At 41.7% G+C, this 17,576-nt stretch overlaps 1 protein-coding gene across 1 annotated transcript in view; it reads right to left on the bottom strand.

Moving 5' to 3' along the window:
- The window catches only part of LOC132385131 (ubiquitin-associated and SH3 domain-containing protein B-like), a 208,917-nt gene extending 191,744 nt beyond the window's left edge, over nt 1–17,173 (bottom strand). Inside the window, exons 1-3 of the mRNA XM_059956935.1 lie at nt 17,104–17,173; nt 16,927–17,010; nt 9,775–12,202 (exon numbers count right to left, since the gene is read on the bottom strand). Coding sequence (XP_059812918.1) covers nt 9,775–9,782 — 8 coding nt within the window. The 5' untranslated portion in view covers nt 9,783–12,202; nt 16,927–17,010; nt 17,104–17,173. The remainder of the gene's footprint in view (nt 1–9,774; nt 12,203–16,926; nt 17,011–17,103) is intronic.
- Between the last annotated feature and the right edge of the window lie 403 nt (nt 17,174–17,576).

Genomic DNA, 17,576 nt, shown 5'->3' with positions numbered 1-17,576 from the left:
ATAGATACGTGAAACGAAAAAGATTGGTCAAGACAAATGTAGGTCCTTTACAGTCAGAAACAGGTGAATTGATCATAGGGAACAAAGACATGGCAGACAAATTGAATAACTACTTTGGTTCTGTCTTCACTAAGGAGGGCATAAATAATTTTCCGGAAATAGTAAGGGACCGAGGGTCTAGTGAGATGGAGGAACTGAGGGAAATACATGTTAGTAGGGAAGTGGTGTTAGGTAAATTGAAGGGATTAAAGGCAGATAAATCCCCAGGGCCACATGGTCTGCATCCCAGAGTGCTTAAGGAAGTAGCCCAAGAAATAGTGGATGCATTAGTGATAATTTTTCAAAACTCCTTAGATTCTGGATTAGTTCCTGAGGATTGGAGGGTGGCTAATGTAACCCCACTTTTTAAAAAAGGAGGGAGAGAAAAACCGGGTAATTATAGACCGGTTAGTCTGACATCGGTGGTGGGGAAAATGTTAGAGTCGGTTATCAAAGATGTGATAACAGCACATTTGGAAAGAGGTGAAATCATCGGACAAAGTCAGCATGGATTTGTGAAAGGAAAATGATGTCTGACGAATCTTATAGAATGTTTTGAAGATGTAGCTAGTAGAGTGGATGGGGAGAGCCAGTGGATGTGGTATACTTAGATTTTCAAAAGGCTTTTGACAAGGTCCCACACAGGAGATTAGCGTGCAAACTTAGAGCACACGGTATTGGGAGTATGGTATTGATGTGGATAGAGAATTGGTTGGCAGACAGGAAGCAAAGAGTGGGAGTAAACGGGACCTTTTCAGAATGGCAGGCAGTGACTAGTGGGGTACCGCAAGGCTCAGGGCTGGGACCCCAGTGGTTTACAATATATTTTAATGATTTAGACGAGGGAATTAAATGCAGCATCTCCAAGTTTGCGGATGACACGAAGCTGGGCGGCGGTGTTAGCTGTGAGAAGGATGCTAAGAGGATGCAGGGTGACTTGGATAGGTTAGGTGAGTGGGCAAATTCATGGCAGATGCGATTTAATGTGGATAAATGTGAGGTTATCCACTTTGGTTGCAAGAACAGGAAAACAGATTATTATCTGAACAGTGGCCGATTAGGAAAAGGGGAGGTGCAACGAGACCTGGGTATCATTGTACACCAGTCATTGAAGGTGGGCATGCAGGTACAGTAGGCGGTGAAAAAGGCAAATGGTATGTTGGCATTCATAGCAAAAGGATTTGAGTACAGGAGCAGAAAGGTTCTACTGCAGTTGTACAAGGCCTTGGTGAGACTGCACCGAGAGTATGGTGTGCAGTTTTGGTCCCCTAATCTGAGGAAAGACCTTCTTGCCATAGAGGGAGTACAAAGAAGGTTCACCAGATTGATTCCTGGGATGGCAGGACTTTCATATGAAGAAAGACTGGATCGACTAGGCTTATACTCACTGGAATTTAGAAGATTGAGGGGGGGATCTTATTGAAACGTATAAAATTCTAAAGGGATTGGACAGGCTAGATGCAGGAAGATTGTTTCCGATGTTGGGGAAGTCCAGAACGAAGGGGTCACAGTTTAAGGATAAAGGGGAAGCCTTTTAGGTCTGAGATGAGGAAAAACTTCTTCACACAGAGAGTGGTGAATTTGTGGAATTCTCTGCCACAGGAAACAGTTGAGGCCGGTTCATTGGCTATATTTAAGAGGGAGTTAGATATGGCCCCTGTGGCTAAAGGGATCAGGGGGTATGGAGAGAAAGCAGGTACAGGGTACTGAGTTGGATAATCAGCCATGATCATACTGAATGGCAGTGCCGGCTCGAAGGGCCTATTCCTGCACCTATTTTCTATGTTTCTATGTTAACAGGTCTTGGAATATTTTTAAGGTGGGGTAGATACATACTTGATAAGTAAGAAGTGAGAAGTTACCAGGAGCAGTGGGAATACAGATCTGAGGTTTTCCTGAATGACAGAGAGGACTCGAGGGGCAGTGCAGCCCACTTCTAATGCTAATCTGGATTCTATCACCTCCCTTTGGTGCCCCCCCCCCACTTTCCGTTTCTCCCATAGTCAACTTTTCCCCCTTCTCTGAGATTCCTTCTTCTCTACCCTTTTACCTTTTCTACCTATCACCTCCCAGCTTCTCGATTCATACCCCTCTCCCCCTCATATGGTTTCACCTGTCATCTTCTATCTGGTACTCCTCCCCCCCCTCCCCCCCACCATCTTATTTTGGCTTCTACCCTTTCTTTTCCAGTCCTGATGAAGAGTCTCGGCCCAAAACATCAGTTCAAGAGATGTAAATGTGTAATTGTCCTTTGATCTTCAGCATGTAAAACGTTGTCTAGTGTTGGGTCAAGCACGCCTCTTTCTCTGAAAGGGGTCTCAATATGATGCCGACTGTGTCTCAATTGGTCAAATAAAGAGACTACTTCATTTCTACTTGTACTTCTCTTCGGTGACTTTACTCACAAGGCAACAGCCCCCACCACCCTTGAGCTCCAGTAGAATAAAAAGGCTCTTTGTGCAGTTTTAGGTGCATAAGGCACAACAGCTTTTGGCTTTTGCAGTATGGTATATTGCTACTAGGAATTCTGCCAGAGTCCCACCACTCATCATTGCATTTCTGAGCTCCACCATTATTACTGGCAAATACTAGACAATAAAACCGCATTTTCCAATTATAGAGGCAGCAAGTGAGCAGTGTTCTTGCCTTCTTGGATTCTGATGCCACGAGTGCTCTTCCAAGTTGTTTTGACTATTCAAACCATTTATTAAGACAATTGTATACACATTTCTCAATGTGTTGTTATTCTAAAAAACACTGCAAAGATAATCTATGACTCGGGAAAGTAATAGCAGAGATTTCTGTAGGATATTCACATGGAGCTAACCATTGTTTTAGTACAGTCAGAAATTTCTAACTCCGTGAGTTGAGATAAGATGTATGAACAGAATTAAGCCATTTGGCCCATTGAGCCTGCTCCGCTATTCCATCATGGCTGATATATTATCTCTCTCAACTACATTCTCCTGCCTTCTCTCCATAATCTTTGGTGTCCTGTCTAACTAAAACTATCAACCTTCGCTTTAAATATACCCAATGACCTGGCCTCCACAGCCATCTGTGTCAATATTCACTATCCTCTGGTTAAAGAAATTCCTCATCTGTGTTCTAAATGGATATCCCTCTATTCTCAGCCTATGCCCACTGATCCTAGACACCCTCACTACAGGAAACATCCTCCCCACATCCACACTATCTAGGCCTTTCAATATTCAATAGCTTTAACTGAGATTCCCCTCTCATTTTTCTAAAATCCCAGAGCTATCAAATGCTCCTCATATGTTAATCCTTTCATTCCTGGGATCATTCTCATAAACCTCCTCTGGACCCTTTCCGAAGCCAGCATATGATTTCTTAGATAGTGCAAACCTAAGAAAATCTGTTGACTCTTTCCCTTTGAATTTTCGCAGCTCTCTTACCCCCATCAAAAGTTCCTGCCAGAGTTGCCAAATGCTGAGAGATTTCATTTAATGTAAACTTCACACTCTTTGTGAAGTTTAATAACTGAAATTAAAGGATTGAGATATTACACAAGCAGAATTGACAAAGGATTTAATCTGTCAATCATCTACTGGCAGAGAAGACGAAAAAAAGTTGAGTTCAAAGTGAATTTATTGTCAAAGTATGTATATGTCACCATATACTACCTGAGATTCATTTTCTTGCTGGCATTGACAGAAAAATAAAATACAATAGAATATGAAAAATTATACAGAATGGGTGTCAAATTGTTGTTGTGACGCGTTTAGTGTGGTAGTGGAGCAGGTAGTGCTTGTCACTCTCACTTTCAGCTTCCACCACTGGCTGGCAGTCTTGTGAGAAGGAGAGATGAATGTGTAAGTCTCTCCCTGTCAGTACGTAGCCTCTCCACAGCAAACCTCGTGCAGTGCCTCCTCACTGGTAACACACGGAAACTGAACTCCTTTTGGACTCAGGATGAACTACAGAGGGCGGGGAGGAGGTCTGGCCCCCGTACACGTAGCACGCAGGCCCATCGGTGTGTGGACACACCCCGGTGCTCGTGAACCAGATCCCCAGCAACAGGTAAATAGCTCCACAGCCTCGGGAGAGACGAAGGTTACGGGAGTAAACCCAGACAGCAAATCCGGAGTGGAGCGCCTAACGTGGCTGGACATCATTGAACATCTTTCCGGCAGCTCCTGCAGCCAAGCTGGTGCCAAACGTATTGCTTCATAAGCTTTCCTTTAGACCACACCGGTGAGGCCAAGAGGAGGAGCTACATACCTTCCACCCAGGCTTTTTAAAAAAATCCATTGTCCCTTGTTACAGACAGATGCCACCATACATAATAAATACTGCTAAACATCCAGTGTGCAAAAGAAAACAAATCATGCAAACACAAAAAACACTAGTTGTAGAGTCCTTGAAAGTGAGTCTGAGAGTTGTAGAATCAGTTCATTGTCCAAGTGAGCGAAGTTAGCCACACTGGTTCAGGAGCCTGACTTTTGAGGGATATTAACTGTTCCTGAAACTGGTGATGTGGGACCCAAGGCCCCTGTACCTCTTGAAATTCTCAAAAAAACAGAAATGAAAATAATATGATCTATTTAATATGACCAAACACATTTGCTCAAGGATAGGAAAAAAATAGTTACTATTTTATTCTTAGTGGGAGATTTTTAAAATTAACCTTTTTTTATATCTGAGCACAGCAGGAAAGCCAGCATTTATAACCCATCCCGAAATGCCTTTGTGAATCTGGTGGTGAATGCAGCAGACTCCTGGTGAGGCCACTCCCGCTCTGCTGCAGGGCCAAGAGTTCCAGCAGCCGTGAAGGATAGTGTGTTACAGGAAAGGAACATGCAGCTAGTGGGTTTGGAAGGTGGTGACAGATGAGGCTAGGTGAGTAACTGCAGGGCATTTTCTAGATGGTATGCTCGAGAGCTACTGTGAGTTGAAGGAGTAGCAATAGTAAGAACAATGGATGTTAGGGTGAAAGGTTAGACATCTTACCAACTGTCGTTGGTAGGCAAATGTACAGAACAGTACAGCACAGCCATATTAATCCATGATGTTGTGCCAACCTTTTAACCTACTCCAAAATCAATCTAATGCCTCTCTCCCACATAGCACTCCATTAGATCTGGCAGAGCAGACTCAATGAGCTGAATGGCTTAATTTTGCTTCCATGTTTTCCAGTCTTATGGTATTTTCTTTTCATCCATGTGCCTAATGTATCCACCTCTACCAACACCTATGTGCATTTAAGACACCCACCTCTGTGTTTTAAAAAACAATCTACCTCTGACATCTCACCTACACTTTCTTCTGATCACTTTAAAAGAATATCCGCTCATATTAACCATTACCACCCTGGGGAAAAAGGTGCTGGCCACTTAGAGTTTGGCCCATCAAGTCCACATCAGCTCCCAGTATCATTAGCTCCATTAATTCCATGACCCTCTCCTGACTTTCTTGTAGCTCTGGGTGTTCTTTCTCACATGCCCCACAACTCTCCCTTGATTCCTTTTGGCATGTGCCAGTGTTGTGACTGTGAATGAAGGCACATCTGGCAGATATAAAATTGTCTTTATTCGGGCCACACACAAGATGACAACTTTTGTAGTCACTTGAAGGAGAGGGAGACTCTTTGATCTAACATTAAAGTACACTTTATATGTTAAAGAACAAAGATAACAGGACAATTTCTATTATTGTAATGCTCTTATAATGCTTCTTTTGAGTTGCATGTAATTTTTAAGTTTCTGGATCATCCCACCAAAATGAGTTAATTTCTGTGGTCTCCGAGTTGTGTTCATGTAATGCATTATAGATCAGTCATGCATATGCATATGCATCAATTGGGTGTTTCCTGGACTGCAATTTACTGTTCTGAGCTGCATTTTAAATTCAGTCTGCAATCTGTATTCAGATCTGAAGGCTGGTTGATACAAATATTAATATAAATTAATATCTGGTATATTGCATCTCCAAAATACACTAACACCTACTCAGAAGATCAGTTTATGGTGGCCAGTTAACTTAACAGTATTTGGAGAGGCACAGTAGTGTAGCAGTTAGCATAACACGATTACAGTACCAGTGACCTGGGTTCAATTCTACCACTGCCTGTAAGGAGTTTATTCATTCTCCCCATGACTGTGTGAGTTCCCTCTGGGTGCTCTGGTTTCCTCCCACATTGCAAAGATGTTTGAGTTTGTAGGTTAATTGGTTATATGGGAGTGATAGAGTGGAGCGGGCTTGTTGGGCCAGAAGGGCCTGTCACTGTGCTGTAACTCTAAATCAAACAAATAAAATATCCTTTGGCTGTGGGAGGAAACCAGAGCAGAAACATAGATGGTCATTGTGAAAATGCAGAAACCCCACATAAATGGTCAGAATTGAGTCCTTTGAGCTGTGAATGCTATATTACTAAAGGTTCCAATCCTTCAGATGTAACATTCATATGATACCCTGTTTGCTCACTTATGCAGAAGTCACTCCAGGGTACTTACAAGGATAGGTTATTCAATCATGGTCAATGTTTATCCCTCCGTCATTTCTTTTTCTTGTGTCTGAACAAGAATTAGCTACAGCAATTCTAATTTTACATAGCCTTCATGAAGAGGGCACAGAAGAGGTTCATGAGAATGATTCCAGGAATGAAAGGGTTAACCTGTGAGAAGCGTTTGATGGCTCTGGGCCTGTACTCACATAAGTTCAGAATAATTATGGGAGATCTCACTGAAACCTGTCAAATATTGAAAGGACTAGATAGAGTAGATGTGGAGAGGATGCTTCCTAAATGACCAGAGGACCAGAGGGCACAGCCTCAGAATAGAGGGATGGCTCTTTAGAACAGAGATGAGGAGGAATTTCTTTGGCCAAATGATGGTGAATCTGTGGAATTCATTGTCACAGACAGCTGTAGAGGCAAGATGAGTAAGGGCATCAAAGGTAATGGGGAAAAGGCAAGAGAATGGGTTTGAGAGGGATAATAAAATCAGCCATGGATTGGTGGGCCAGATTTAATGGGCTGCATGGCCTAATTCTGCTCCTATGTTTTATGGTCTTATGGCATTTGACAACGTGGAGACAGACACGTAAAACAAAGAAAACAAATGTTTCAATGAATACCAATGACACGAATTAAGTGGAATATACAAGAGGTTTTAATCACTTAATGGAATAGTGTTTTTATTTCTCAGAACTACTTTGTGAAGTGTTATTACATACGCACAGATGGTCTGAGGTTTCACAAAAGGGATTAGCTACCGATAGTGGTACAACTTGTCAAGGATTTCTGGGCAGGTACAATGGCTGGTTTTGTGATAATATTGTTTGCTGACCACAAAGCTCTGAACTCAAATGAAGACCCTAAGTCCTATCGGATATAAATAACCACAAGTACCCTGACTGAAGGGAGGTTATACTGTAACTAGCCAATCTTTAAAAGCTAGATCACTTCCCTGTTTGTCCTCCACGGTGAGTCTAGCTCAGGCATGGGCAAACTACGGCCCGCGGGCCATTTGCGGCCCATTAAGCTTTTTAATCCGGCCCGCAGAACTTGATGAAATTATATTAATAAACCTTGTTAACGTTTTTTCCCCGCAATTCTGGCGTTTTCCCAATAGATGACGCACTCTATATACATTTGTGGCGACCCATTTCCTGGCACATCCGAACCGGCTCACAATTAGCCAGCGTTCCGGCTAAGGGAGATAGCCTGCGGGGATTTGCAAGCACAGAGCTTTGGAGCCTCTGCGCCACGGGGGGCAGGTTGAGGGAGGCTCAAAAGTGAGGCTGGGGATTTCGAATAAAGTTTTTTTCTTCAACTGCAGTTACCGACTCATTGTCGTAATTTTAGCGCTGCATGTAGCACACCGCTACACATTGACCTTTGTTGAGGTGCAGCGTGTTACTCCACATTTGCGCTTTACTCTTTGTTCGGCTCGACCTATTTGTGTGAACAGGCGTTCAGCGTCATGAACATCAACAAAGCCAGCCACAGATCCAAGTTAACTGACCAACACCTCAGATCCATCCTGAGAATCGCCACAACAAAACTAAATCCAGACTTTGATGCACTGGCTAAAAAGGGAGACCAACAACACTGTTCCCACTGAAATTAAAAATAAGTTTCTTCGTTGTGTTATGTAAAAAATGCATTTGAAAATATTTTTTTCAATAAGTCTTACATGTTACATGTCATTTCTGTTAAGTGATGGACATGAGTAGTGCGCAGGTGCACGTACATTCTCAAAATAAAAAATGCGCTCCAGATCAAATAACGCGCTCCGCATACTGGCGCGCTGCACTGTTCTGTCTTTGTGCTGGTCGTTGTTGAGTTTTGGCACAGGGGACAATTGAATAAGAAGGAGCAGGACAAGTAGACCTGCATCTCCTACCGTTTTTGAAATAAAGACAGTCAGGAGGAGAGTGATGATGATAATATCTTGAAGGATAACAGAATTTTCAGTGCTTTAAAATAATAACTGTTATTATTAAAAAAGCTGTATTTTATTCATTTAATTTTCAGTGTTTTAAAAGTCATTTCAATAAATAGGTAAATACCATGGGACTTCAAAGACAGATATTTTGTTGTAATGCATTTGTTCATTTTCAATTGAAATTAAAGCACATGTTTTCTACATATCCCATGATATTTTATTTTCTCTTATGAGGTGTATTACCAAAACACTCCGTCCATCTGCTCTTGGTCCGGCCCCCCTGTCAAATTTTAGAACCCTTTGTGGCCCACAAGTCAAAAAGTTTGCCCACCCCTGGTCTAGCTGCCATTACCCACTATTTGAGTGGTGGGTCCCCCCTCTACCAAGCAGATACTTTAAACACAGTTCATTTATTTACAGTGACGCATTTAAATCCATTCTTAAATCATTTAAAACTCAGAGGATTTCCATCTTATAAAATATTTACAAATTACAATTTCTAAAACAAAGGATTTCAAAAACACAGAAGCTAGAAATATGAAATCAAAACAGAAATCTTGAAAACACTCAGATCAGACAACATCTGCAGAGAAAGAAACAGTTAATGTTTCAACTTGACTGGCTTTCATGAACCGTCTTTGGTATGGGTATTAGTTTATCTGTCAGGCCTGCATGTGCAGGAACCTTCCAGTCTCCACCCAGATAATAAGATCAACTTGCTGCCTATTCCAGATTCATCACCCACAGCCTACTTAACCCCAGTTCTCATCCACAGTCCTTGTTCACTCAGAGCCAGCCAGACTCAACCAGTTGCTCCGAGCTTTCACTCTCCTTGCCTAAAATTTACTTTGTCGCTTGTTGTGTCTAGTTTTTGTTCTCGTTTTGTGACCCCCCCTGATGTTATTACTGTCACGTACCATAATCCAGTGAAAAGCTTGTTTTGTATACTGTTTATACAGATCAAATCAATACACAGTGCATTAAGCTAAAACAATAACAATGCAAAATAAAGTGTAAAAGCTCCTGAAAAAGTGCAGCACAGGTCAACAATAAAGTGCAAGAGCATAACGAGGTAGAGATCAACTTTGTATCTTTTTCTAGAGATGCTGCCTAATCTGTTGGATGTTTCTAGCACTTACTGTTTTCATCTGGAAAAATAATGCAAGCCTTGCTTACCTATTTTTGTGGGCATTACTTTCCACTATACTTCTGTCTTTTATCTTACAGTAATCGACAACAATGCAGGAAATGAGACCAGTTGAGTTCAAGGATGGGGTTTTATGGTTTGAAGGTAAGTTTGATTCAAGCATTCACAGTTACTTACCGATACATATACCAGAGACAAGGAACAAGTTTGTAAGTGAAGGTTAGGCAAGATCCAATGTGGGTTAGGATGCCTGCACAGATCAATCCTAGTCTAGGCTGGAGTATGAGGTAGTTATTCTCTAGATTGAAGAAAGCAAAGAAAGATTCAGCTGAGGATCAAAGTCTTGGTCATTATTGACCACTTATGTAAAGATTGGCATCAAAATGTTTCACAACCTTAGCACCAAGTTCTCTGAATACTTTTGAAGTACTATTGTTTTTCTGCTGGTAAAAGGATAACAGCTCATTTACAAGCAAGTTAAAGGACATACATTCCTGTTCTATTGTGAAATCCCTTATATTCACTATAAGTAAAAGTACACAGATGCTCATCCATCACAAGTTCTGCCATCAATTAAATACAGACAGACAAACTGAGTTTATTGTCATGTGCAAAAAGTAGTGAGGTACATATAGTAATAATAACTTAGAGCACTTATCAGACAATGAAAAGCTTGCTTTCAGTAGCATTACAGGTATGTAGGTTGAGATAACACACAGAACATGAATCTTAAATAAAACATAATGAACACTGGGGAAAAAAGACTGTACTGAAAAAGATATTAGTGCAAAAAAAGAGACACAATTAGAGACGAGCCCGTAGTAGTTCTAGAAGTGGCCCATAATATTCCTTTGCTGAAGTAGGATTAGTTTTGTGCAGGTTTGTTAAACCATCTGATGGTTGCAGGAAAGTAGCTGTTCCTGAACCTGGTGGTGTGGGACTTCAGGCTTCTGTAGCTCTTGCTGGAGAATAGCAGCAAGAGGAGAGCATGACCCAGAAGCTCTTTTCATTTATTTGGATATTAATTGTTAATTTCTTGCAAACAAGAAAGCATGATCTTCCACAGAAGTAGTATCGAGTGTGGGCAATAGTCCTGAGTTGGCAGGTATAATTTTGTCACCACTCATATAGACCTATGTAAACTGTTCACAGTGAAATATTTATTTAAATACTCACAATGAACAATATATTTATTTTTTTTTATCTACTCAGGACGTTAATTGGGTTTGATAAAGAAAAACTAATCTAAATTTGCTGTGGTAAACCTAAAAGAGTTGGTATTAAATGTATCTGGAATAAAGCTACAAATACAACCTCTTCCCTATTAGATAATGCTCAAATCACACTCAGTTGCACTATGTCCAGATTAACCCATGTAAGGCCTCAACTTAAAAACAAAGTGCTGGAAATGTTCAGTAGCTCAATTAGTATCTGTGGAGAAATAAATTGTTAATGTTTCACATTGAAGATCCTCATCAGAACTGGCTATGATTTACTTCACTTGACCTTATTACTCATTTGTTGAAATATTTTGCTGAGGAGCAAGATCTCTTAATTATCAGCACCTTCATGAATTTTTGCTCCAATGAATATTCATTAGCTTATAACAAGTGTAAGAAAAAACCTCAATCCAAAGCATAAAAAACAGATTCATACTTTAACTCAGGGGTGTCAAACTCATTTTAGGTCACGGGCCGGATTGGGCAAAATGCAGCTTCATGCGGGCCGGATCAGTCGGGCGCGTGCGAACGCAGCTTTCATTGCCTCCGTTTTTTCAGCCTGTTCTCATGTGTCTCAGTCTCTGCTATAACTACAAAGTGTTTCACTTCACAAATTCCGTTTATTATGAAGAAGACCGCTGAGCAAGCATTATTTTTATGATTGGTATTAACTTACAATCACAGGCTTATATCGCCAGGCCATTAATAATTAAAATAATAGATCTATCTAAAATTATCTCACGGGCCGGATATAATTGTACGCCGGGCCGGATATGGCCCGTGGGCCTTGAGTTTGACACCTATGCTTTAACTAATGCGTCTTTAATTCAAAGTAAAGTTTATTATCAAAGTACATATATGTCACCATATACAGCCCTGAGATTCATTTTCTTGCAGGTAATACTCAATAAATCCAATAACCATAATAGAATTGAAAGACTGCACCAACAGGGCGGACAACTGGTGTACAAAAGACAACAGTAAAATACAAAAAGAAAAATAAATAATATTAAAGCAATAAATATCAAGAACATGAGATGAAGAGTCCTTGAAAGTGAGTCCATAGGTTGTGGGAAGAATTCAGTGATGGGGTGAGAAAAGATAAATGAAGTTATCCCCTTTGGTTTAAGAGCCTGATGGTTGAGGGTTAACAACTGTTCCTGAATCTGATGGTGTGGGTCCTGAGGCTCCTGTACCACCTTCCTGATGGCAACAGTGAGAACAATGCATGACCTGGGTGGTGGGAGACCCCGATGATGGATGCTGCTTTCCTGCGACAATGGTCCATGTAGATGTGCTCAGTGGTGAAGAGGGCTTTACTGTGATGGACTGGGCCGCATCCACTACTTACTGTAGGATTTTCCATTCAAGGGGTATTGGTGTTTCTATACCAAAGTAAAAAAGAACAGCTTTACTGTTTTTGTGCAGTACACTCTGGTTCTCATTGGTTCAAAGTCAGAGAATGCATAAATATCATCTGAACTCAGTTTGAGGAAGCTCTCTGATCTGTTGCATGTACTTAGGTGTCATTCTATACAGGAAATGAGACCAGACATTAAGTATATAATTAAATGTTATGTGGCTTGGTGGGTATCATCTTGTGCCCACTCAGGAAACGTATCTGAAATTACTGTTCCAGTTTAGTGTATTAGAGCACTCATAGAAGCATTTTGGGAGTAAATCCTCAGTGTGTGTAGGAATGTTAATTTCACCGGGGATGATATTTGTTTGCATTGTTGATTGAAGGATAAATATCGTCAGGTAGGAATTAAAAATAAAAGAAATTATTTCTTGTATTCACCTGAGAGTGAGATGACTCTGCTTAACTTTGCATTCTAAGTCTGGTTCCTTCCCAAGGTACAACTGGTGACAAATAGCATAGCAATTAAGGATCATCAACTAAAAATATTAACTCTGCTTTTCTTTCCACAGAACATTTGTTAATTACAAATATTACTATGGTTATATAGGAATAAATGTGAAATATAAACATAAATAATTATTGAAATACTATAAGGTCACTAGACTAGTCAATGTTTGACTAATTCCTTCTTTTTTTTTCCCTTGCATTCAAACACGTAGAAGTACCAGGAGGTAAGATATAGAACATTTCAACTGTACAAATCTTATTATATATTCTTTTCCATAAATAATGCTGTTCAGAGATTTAATATGCTCAACTTATTAACTTAAGGCACCACAGTAGCTTAGTGGTTCATGTGACACTATTACAGCTCGGGGCATCGGAGTTCAGAGTTCAGTTGTGACGTTCTCTGTAAGGAGCCTGTATTTTCTCCCTGTGACTGTGTGGGATTCCTCCAGGTGCTCAGATTTCCTCCCACAGTCTGAAGGTATACCGGTTAGTAGGTTAATTTGTCATTGTAAATTGGCTCGTGACTAGACTAGGGTCAAATAGGTTAGCTGCTGGACAGTTCGACATGTTGGACCGGAAGGGCCTGTTTGGTGCTGTATCTCTAAATAAATAAACAAAATCTGATTTTGCTATTTTAAGAGCAAACACGAGGAAATCTGCAGATGCTGGAAATTCAAACAACACAAACAAAATGCTGGTGGAACGCAGCAGGCCAGGCAGCATCTATAGGGAGAAGCGCTGTCAACATTTCGGGCTGAGACCCTTCGTCAGGACTGACTGAAAGATAGTAAGAGATTTGAAAGTAGGAGGGGGAGGGGGAAATGCGAAATGATAGGAGAAGACTGGAGGGTGTGGGATGAAGCCAAGAGCTGGAAAGGTGACTGGCAAAAGGGATACAGAGCTGGAAAAGGGAAAGGATCATGGGACAGGAGGCCTAGGGAGTAAGTGGGGGGAGCACCAGAGGGAGATGGAGAACAGGCAGAATGTTGGGCAGAGAGAGAGAGAAAAAAAACAAACTAAATATGTCAGGGATGGGGTAAGAAGGGGAGGAGGGGCATTAACAGAAGTTAGATTAGTCAATGTTCAAGCCATCAGGTTGGAGGCTACCTAGCCAGTATACAAGGTCTTGTTCCTCCAACCTGAGTGTGGCTTCATCTTGACAGTAGAGGAGGCCATGGATAGACATATCAGAATGGGAATGGGGCGTGGAATTAAAATGTGTGGCCACTGGGAGATCCTGCTTCCTCTGGCGGACAGAGCGTAGGTGTACAGCGAAATGGTCTCCCGGTCTGCGTCGGGTCTCACCAATATATAAAAGGCCACACCGGGAGCACCGGACACAGTATACCACACCAGCCAACTCACAAGTGAAGTGTCGCCTCACCTGGAAGGACTGTCTGGGGGCCCTGAATGGTGGTGAGGGAGGAAGTGTAAGGGCAGGTGTAGCACTTGTTCTGTTTACAAGGGTAAGTGCCAGGAGGGAGATCGGTGGGAAGGGATGGGGGGGGGGGGAAAACGAGTAGACAAGGGAGTCGCATAGCGAGTGAACCCTGTGGAAAGCAGAAAGGGGGGAGGGAAAGATATGCTTGGTAGTGGGATCCCGTTGGAGGTGGCGGAAGTTATGGAGAATTATACGTTGGACCTGGAGGCTGGTGGGGTGGTAGGTGAGGACAAGGGGAACCCTATCCCGAGTGGGGTGGTGGGCAGATGTGCGGGAAATGGGAGAGATGCGTTTGAGAGCAGGGTTCATGGTAGAAGAAGGGAAGCCCTTTTGTTTAAAAAAGGACAACATCTCCTTCGTCCTGGAATGAAAAGCGTCATCCTGAGAGCAGATGCGGTGGAGACAGAGGAATTGTGAGAAGGGGATAGCATTTTTGCAAGAGACAGGGTGGGAAGAGGAATAGTCCAGGTAGCTGTGAGAGTCTAGGCTTATAGTAGATATCAGTAGACAAGCCGTCTCCAGAGATGGAGACAGAACACATTTTAATTCCACGTCCCATTCCTATTCTGATATGTCTATCCATGGCCTCCTCTACTGTCAAGATGAAGCCACACTCAGGTTGGAGGAACGACACCTTGTATACTGGTTGGGTAGCCTCCAACCTGATGGCATGAACATTGACTTCTCTAACTTCTGTTAATGCCCCTCCTCCCCTTCTTACTCCATCCCTGATATATTTAGTGTTTTCCCCCCTCTTTATTTCTCTCTCTTTCTGCCCATCACTCTGCCTGTTCTCCATCTCCCTCTGGTGCTCCCCTCCCCCTTTCTTTCTCCCTAGACCTCCCGTCCCATGATCCTTTCCCTTCTCCAGCTCTGTATCCCTTTTGCCTATCACCTTTCCAGCTCTTAGCTTTACCCCACCCCCTCCAGTCTTCTCCTATCATTTTACATTTCCCCCTCCCCCTCCTACTTCCAAATCTTTTACTATCATTCCTTTCAGTTAGTCCTGACGAAGGGTCTTGGCCCAAAATGTTGACAGCACTTCTCCCTATAGATACTGCTTGGCCTGCTGTGTTCCACCAGCATTTTATGTGTGTTACTATTTTAAGTTTCAATTTGCCACAGTTGCTGATATCTTTAAATTCCATGTAAACCTTTTTGGAAATAAGTTGTAATATGCAATGGTTTCCCTGAACTTGGGATAGTTCTTGCAGATGTAGGATGCAATCAGTGTACCAGCACTTTGAGGGTAAAATAGAAGGATGCAGAACTGACAAATGGGAAGGGTGTAGCTGTAAGAAACTGGTGGGACAAAAAAGGCATCACAAGGTAGGAATGGTAGTTTGGAGCAAATAGGATTCTGCAACAAAGTTTAATCAGGGAAAATCTCCTCACATTAATTTTGAAGCATAGGTGTGATTAAACACACCAGCAAATTGGGGCAGTCCCATAAACAGCGATGACCAGATAATACTGGCTTGGCCCCAAAAATCCAGAAAGAATTCTGGGTGAGGCATGATCCATGAAGTTTTGGAAAGATGACTGTGAGATGAGCTATTTAAGGTCAATAAACAATTATCAGTGGTTGGAAACCTGAAAAGAGCAGGAGAATTTTTTTTATATATATATAATGGAAGGGTTAATATACGAGGAGCTCATATGCAGAAAATGTCATTGAAACCTTCAGGATATTGCAAGGCCTAAGTAGAGTGGGCATGGAGAGGAGGTTTCCTTCAGTAGGAGAGTCTAAGATTTGAGGGCACAAAAGAATAAAGGAACATCCCTTTAAAACTGAGATGAGGAGGAATTTCTTCAGCGAGATGTTGATAAATCTGTGGAATTCATTCCCCCAGAGAGCTGTGGAGCCTGAATCACTCAAGATAGAGATTGATAGGTTGTTGACTGGTAAAGGGCTTAATGGGTACAGCAGAGGTTCCCATCCTGGGGTCCACAGACCCCTTGCTTAATGGCATAAAAGGTTGGGAATCCCTGTGTTATGGGGAGAAGGAGGGAGAATGGGAATGAAACAAATCAGTCATGATTGAGTGTTCGAGCAGACTCAGTGAGCCAAATGGCCTAATTCTGCTCCTATATCTTATGGTCTCACAAAAACTTTTTTCAATACAGTCACTAGTTTGATTTGGGCATTAGTCATTGATTTTATTGACAAGTTCCATTGGTTTGTTTGAGGCAGCACACAGCAGCAACTCTTTGAGATGACTTCATGAGACGACTTAAATCCCCTTGAAGCTGAAGAGAATATTAACAGGAATGGTTAGAAGGGAAGAGGACAGATATCTGGGAAGGAAAATTACTTACAGAGCAGACTCAATGGGCCAAATGGCCTGTTTCTGCTCCAATGGCTTATAGTGTGAAACTAAGCTAGTGTGGAAGCAAGATTATCTGATATTGGAGGATCGACATATTGTGCAAACAAGTTTATGAGATGCCAAACACACAGTTTACAGCTCCTGTGTGTTCCTAAGGTTGCCATTTCCAGTGGATATACTCCTGGAGGTTTCATTACATGACCTCCTACCCTTCTCCCAAGTTCTCACCATTGGTTGTTCATCATGTCTATTATTGGCATAGCATTCTTCACACCTGACATGATGATTCTAGGCTGGCCATTGAACTAACAATCAAAATAATTTTTTGCTTTAAAAAAAAAGCACAATTCTGTGTAATGCTTGTGTGTTTTCCCCCATCTCTTTCCTGAGTTCTACTATTACAGAACCTGGGTGATTAATCGTTAATACTGGAGCCTTAGGTGAATTGGAGATTTAATATATTACCTGAATGACTGAAATGAGTTGTCTTCTGCTTGAATAAATGTTCAACCTTTCTCCTATAGCCCAGATGTAATTCTCATTCTTGGCCTAAGAAGGACAAGGCAACTCAATTATACCCATCTCTTGCATTAAAAATATCAAAGTACACTTATTATCAAAGTTTGTATACAGTAAACAAACCTGAGATTCCTCCTCCTGCAGGCAGACATGAAATAGAGTCAGGGAACCCATTTCAAGAAAACATCAAACACCTAACGTGTAAAAAAAAATTGCGCAAACAGCATAAAGCAAGCAAATAACACACTGAATATTAAACATTTATCAACAGAGTGGTTGACATGGCCCAAGTGTGACAACCACCAAGTTAGTTCTGTTTAGCACTGTGTCAATGCTGCAGGCCTCAGCCACATAGCCAGCTGCACGCTGAAGAGCCTTCATCAAATTGCGCAAATAGCAAGAAAGGGTAAACAGAAACACATGGAGCATGTTGTAAGTGAGGAAACAGATTCAATGGGTCTTAAGGACAAGGATTCTGGACACGCAACCTTGGTAGTAAACGATTTTATTTACAGAAGGCAAACATGGGAAAATGGCAACAGAAGCAACACACACACACACAATTTACAGCAGTCAGATCAGCAATAAAACACACG

The sequence above is a fragment of the Hypanus sabinus genome, chromosome X2 (genome assembly GCF_030144855.1).
Source record: "Hypanus sabinus isolate sHypSab1 chromosome X2, sHypSab1.hap1, whole genome shotgun sequence".
In the NCBI taxonomy this organism is placed as follows: Eukaryota; Metazoa; Chordata; class Chondrichthyes; order Myliobatiformes; family Dasyatidae; genus Hypanus; species Hypanus sabinus.
Note: the sequence above shows the minus strand (reverse complement) of the source record. Positions and strands in the feature narration are given on the sequence as shown.